At 40.9% G+C, this 6080-nt stretch overlaps 1 protein-coding gene across 3 annotated transcripts in view; it reads left to right on the top strand.

The window, feature by feature from the left end:
* LOC128700583 (protogenin-like) overlaps positions 1-6080 on the top strand; it is a 792820-nt gene that overhangs the window by 699534 nt on the left and 87206 nt on the right. For all 3 annotated transcript variants that reach the window (XM_070098862.1, XM_070098863.1, XM_070098864.1), the window contains exon 4: positions 5035-5176. In XM_070098862.1, coding sequence (XP_069954963.1) covers positions 5035-5176 — 142 coding nt within the window. The remainder of the gene's footprint in view (positions 1-5034; positions 5177-6080) is intronic.

Below are 6080 nucleotides of genomic sequence, written 5' to 3' on the forward strand. Positions count from 1 at the left end.
ACCAGTGTCGGTGCACTCTTTTGTACTATTTTTTAAGACTTTACTTTGTCTTTTAGTAAGTGAGGGGTTCATAACTTTAATTTAACCTAAGTTAAAGTAAAGTTATGAAGCTAGGGGTGGGGAAGGGAGTCAAAGCTTCTGCACACTTCTCTTATCTCGTAATAATGTTGGTAGAATTATCGAAAATATGCTAAGTAAAAGGACACATGTATAACTACTGAGCCATTGCATTGCGGCAATGTTTTTATTCTTCAGGGACTTTAGCAAGCCAATATAAACAATAATAAAATGAAGTGAAAGATCATAAGCACTGGAGCTCGCCTGTTAGCCATGCTGTTAGTGATGGTGGTAGTAGTAGTAGTAGTAGTAGTAGTAGTAGTAGTAGTAGTAATAGAAGCAGAGGTATCTCTTGGTTGCTACTTAATCTCGATTTCATTTTGAGAACTCTTGTTAATATTTTAGAGATGACGTTGCCATTATTCTGTTCGATAGTGTCTGAAATGGCGATTAAAGATAATTCAAAGATTTACGTCTGCAGAAATTTGGGTCTGTAGTCACTAGGCGAGCGTCAGACAATCCAGTGATGATGATGCTTCGTTTGGTCTTAATATCCTGACTGGAAAAGAAGTATACTTGGACTTTTAAGATGTTATTTACTTTATGAATGAAGACGTCGAGAAATGGTAACTTGTCAATGTACTTTTCCTCTCTGTAGGCTTTGCACGTCGAAACGTTGGGGAAGGGGTGGGGGTTATTTTGAGGACGTCGTATACGCAACGTCTACCATTTTACGTCGAAGATTCCTTGATGTTGGTGAGGGGCTCTTGATTTAGGGAATTGGATTTGTGCTCCAGTTCCCCGAATTAAGCCTGAATGCCTTCTACATCCCCCCCCAGGCGCTGTATAATTCTACGGGTTTAGCGCTTCCTCCTTGATTGTAATAATAATAATATTACCATTTTACGTTGATATTGACGAAGCGTTCAGTATGCAGGTGCTACATAAATGTTTACTAAGACTGCACTGATGGGAAAGGCAATTCGCACGCTATTGGCTTGTTTGTAGAACTTGTTGTTGAAAGAGAAATAGCTGAGGTTAATGAAGAGCTCAATCAGGTGAACAAAATCTCTGGGATATAGTGGAAGATTAAGGTTTTTATTGACCTTACGTCGGAGAAGCTCAATGGCTTGTGTAGTGCTTGCCTTTGTGAAGAGGGAAGTGATATGCAGACTAATTAGTTTATTAATGTTTCGGACAGAGAAGACTGTTGCGGTTAAGGAGGTCGCTTAAGTGCTTTAGATGATCTGGGCTGATAGTTCCCAGAAAGCAGGAAAGGTTTTTGGCGAAAAAATCCCTCTAATTTGTGTAGCGCACATCATATATCTGAAGAAGAGTCCGGTGACAGGTTACCATACCTTGACGTCCTCATCCACAAAGCAGGTAACACCTTAAAATTCCAAGATTACAAATAAAAATGATCTCGCACACATTTCTTTTCCAGTCAGGATACTAATATCAAACGAGGCATCAACATCGGATTCTTTTTCTAAGATCATATCATACAGAATTTATAGCCCAGATTTTCTTGACGAAGAGTGTTCATATATATATAGCAGACCTTCACAGAGATATATTTTCATTCCTTCTTCATCAAGGACTGAAAGAAAAGAGCACTTCAAATCATCAGGTCTGCACGCACTAACACCATCTTAATTCTTCAGCAAGCAGGCAACCTTGAACGTCTGCAAAGTATTTGCACAAGCCAACACTGGAGTCCCCATCAAAAATCAGGACATCCATCCAAGACATGTAAAGGACCAAAGTAAAGAACCTTGAACCAATCAATACAGGGATTTACACAATCCCTTGTGGACGCTGTGACAAGGTAAACGTCGGTGAAACGGAAAACATGTCTAAGTGAGTACATCAATGCATGAAGAAACGACACCGCAGGAACTATGGGGAATTGAGGCAGTGTTTGTGCGTCATAGCTGAGTTGGGTTAGTGATCCCTCGTTTCAGCCGTGAGTCCCGTCTGAAGCTTGCCACGCAATTCAGTGCAATATTATTCAATGGGGGTACTGACCTTATTCCTCACAGTAGGCAGTGTATGGCTGTTGATGGTGGTAATCTCAGATTGTGAGTGCCACCTCTACCCCTATGTATACTCCGGAATGCATTCACAATTCAAGTGACAGTGTTAGGAGAGGGGGATACCTGAGAAATACATATTGAGTCCGTTACAGCTGCCTGCCTCTGGTGCCGAGGATGCCTGCACGCGGTTGGTACCTAAGATACACGATTGGTAATTTACCGCACGCGGCCGGGGATTTGTGTTTCGGGCACTAGATTGGCTGGGACTACTCGCTGTCGGCTCAGACCTCTTGCACTCAAACTGCCGGGCTGTAAGCTGACGGCTATCTCTAACTTAGCTTAAATATATGTAGTGTTACAATAAACGCGATTCTAAAAGCTTAGAGATCTCCAGTGAATACTAGAAAGGACTGCCCTTCTAGCATCCAGCCTGTTACTGGGTTTTCGTAACAATTAGTCAGTATCCTTGTCCAATTATCCATTAGAATTCAGTATGATTCAATAGTGCTTCAGGATTACAACTGGTAGGCTATTAACTAGAGAAATTAAAATTTAATAAATTTATTAATAATTAAGTTGTCTAGGCGTATATCAAATTAAATTAAATTAATCACAGTAATCAAAATAATATTAATCTCTTCTCTCGTGTACAGTATTATTGTGCTGAAAGCACATATCTTATTTATAAGTCTTAAGTACCGTCTGGTACATTAACATTTAATAAGATTTTACAAATATGTACAAGTAAGTTTGTGTGTATGTGTGTAAGTGCTCTTAGTAGTTCGCTATGTCTCACGACTCGACTAGACTTAAACAAGTGACTAACAAAGTCCTCAAATAAACTAACCTCTTGACCAACTGGCAATCAGAACAGTCTGCTTGAACAATAAAAAGAATGTTAAGCCCAATAGCAATATAACAAGCAACTGCAACACAATCAGGATCAAGGAGATAATATAACGACACTAAGTAGGGACCATCTGCAGATCCTCCACAAGAGTCACCAAGCTCCCGTAATACTGAATCTAAGTTCAGCATAAGAAAATCACCGACTGTGATAGTACACAGATACCAATACAAATTAGGTCAGAAGCTACAGCTCAGGACCTGAGTTGCTCAGAGTGTCTAAGCGACACACAACCTCAGTACAACGTCGAAAATCACTAAGTCTATCCAAAGTTCTGTGAACAGAGTTCTACAGAACCTACAGCAATAATGAGACGAGAGACGATCTTCCAACAAGGGCCAATAAGGGAGATTTAGGCTCGTCTTGTCAAGAATATGTCCAACCACCAAGAGAGTCTAGACCAGACTGAATACTTCAGGCGAGGTGAGAACACCCCCCCCTCTATCACGTGATAGCTCCGTGGACGGTTGCTGCCCAGCAACAACGAGAAGCCGGGAGAGTAACGAGGCACAAACAATAATTACAGTAGTTAGACAACCAAGACTTGAACTATGAGCACATAATATGTTACATCCTACCTAACAATAGTAACTAAGTCAAATAATAATATAAAGCAATATATTTACGATTTAGCTATTATCGCAAATATAAGCAATATAAAATTATATGAAAAGGTAATATACATTATATATATATACATCATATACATTGTAACCCATTCAGGGGTTGCAACATGTAGTAGTAGTATAATTAGCATAGGAATACGAGGTTACTTCTTAGAATTAAGTATATACAAAATTGACACCTGTCTCTAGGCGTCGTCTCTCTCCTCTCTTATGCCTCCATTCCCTCAGTTTGGAGTTAGTGTAGTGAATTCTGGAAAATACCGATATTTTCCACAGGAACTACATCAACCATCTGATGAGATTCGATGACGCTTGCCTAGTGATTAATAAACCAAATTTCCGCAGACCTAAATGCCTTGAATCATCTTTAATCACCATTTTAGACACTATTAGACAAAATAATGACAGCTTGGTAATCTCTGAAGTATTAGCAGCAACCGAGAGTTACCTCCATTACTACTACAACAACAACAACTTCTAGTACTACTACCACACTAGGATGTCTAATAGGCCTACCTCAGTGTGATTATTCTTTTCGCCTCACCAGTCGTTATAGACACCTGTCAATAAATCAGGGCTTCCTGCCTGTTGCCTCTCTTGAATACTGGCATTTCATTTGTTGTCTTCCTGTCATCTGGTTCTTCACCTGGTATTAAAGATGCGTTATAAATCCGCGTAAGTTGCCTGGGTGGAATTATAGCTTTCTCTCTTAATATTCGTGGTTATAACACATTTGGTGGTGATGTCTGTGATGAGTCTAGCTATAATAGGATTCCCCTCACATGAGCCTTTTCATCTTTTCATTGTTGGAGAGTTCTGTTTTGCTTATCCTCCCTTCTATCTCCGGTACCGTCTTTGCTTGTTCTCAGACACATTATGGAATCTTTTGTTAAGCTCACTGCATTGTTCCCTCTCATTTCCTCTGACTGCTTCCTCTTCTTTCCTTAGTTCCAATTTTTTCTTCTTACATGTTCTGACACTGTTCACATTGCAGTAATAAACATGCAGCCCCTATGACAACATTGCACTCAGTGCAGTTATTTCGGTCAATTACTTAGTTATTGTCTACACAGAGCGGAATGTTGTCACGATAAAAGTTCGCAATGCACTTGTCTTTCCTTTGTTGTGCCTTTGTATACGGATACCTAAATGTTAGCGAATGACAAGTGCAACACTTATAATTATACCAAGTGTTGCACATGTGTTCGAGTCGTCAACTTGTCATTATTGCTCACCATCAATGATATGAAGCCTCCCTGTTAGTCGATTCTTGTGGGACGCATTCTAAGACGGGACCTCGATGGAAATATATCACGCGCTCTGTATGACTTTGTGTGTGTATTCTATACGTACATTTCCTTGATGACCCGGCGTACCTTATGTACACTGACAGTGTTATCCTCCTCAGATACGGGTACGTGGCGGATGAGACCTCGTAACTCAACAGTCAGACTCGGAAGTGCCGTCCGCCTCTCCTGTCTCTTCTCCTCTAACCCCGAAGCTACCCTCACCTGGCTCAAGGATAACCAGCCTCTTCCAGAAGACAGTAGGTGAGTAGCCTTCCCGTGCCTCAACTAGTTCAGTGGTATTTTATTAGCACACAGACCAAGATAATGGTTGCTTGGTTTATTAGGTTGATAGCTTCTCGACTACACGAATGTCATTGAGAGTTAGTAACACGCCTACACACCTCTCGGTGTATAGGTGTATATTATACAATGAGAGATACACGCCTCTCAGAGTAAATGCACTGAGACACCTCTCGTTATATACACTGTGAGATGAACGCTTCTTAGTGTGTCCCGTAGCGAGATCGCTAGGGCACTCAGCTCACACACTGAGGTACGGGGTTCGAATCTCCTCCGGTACGGCTGGAAAACATTAGGGACGTGCTTCCATAAGACACCTGCTATCCCTGTTCACCCATCAGTTTAAAATGGGTACCTGGTGTGGGTCCCATCCTGGGACAAAATTGACCTCCTAATTTGCCCGAAATGCTCAGCATAACAAGCGGCTTTCTGTATAGTAGTATGTCATTGATGTCAGCTAGGCCTGCAAACTTTGTACATGTACTTGTAGCAAGCAAAGATACATTATTATTATATTATATTGTGAGAGTTACTGTTACGACTTTGATGTCGTAATTTAAAATGGTCCTGGCTCCTAAATGGCTGTCCTGTCCTGGCCACTCTGCTTGTGACAGGAATAAAACGCGTCCGCTTTCAGGGAATATTACACGTCCGTTTTCAGTATACTACACGGAAAATGACATTATATATTGAGCGTTATTTTATAAAAAAATTTAATACAGTACTCCGTAATAGTTACACACACACACACGCACACACACACACACACACACACACACACACACACACACACACACACACACACACGCACACACACACACACACACACACACACACACACACACACACACACACACACACACAC

This window comes from Cherax quadricarinatus, chromosome 65 (genome assembly GCF_038502225.1).
Source record: "Cherax quadricarinatus isolate ZL_2023a chromosome 65, ASM3850222v1, whole genome shotgun sequence".
Classification (NCBI taxonomy): domain Eukaryota; kingdom Metazoa; phylum Arthropoda; class Malacostraca; order Decapoda; family Parastacidae; genus Cherax; species Cherax quadricarinatus.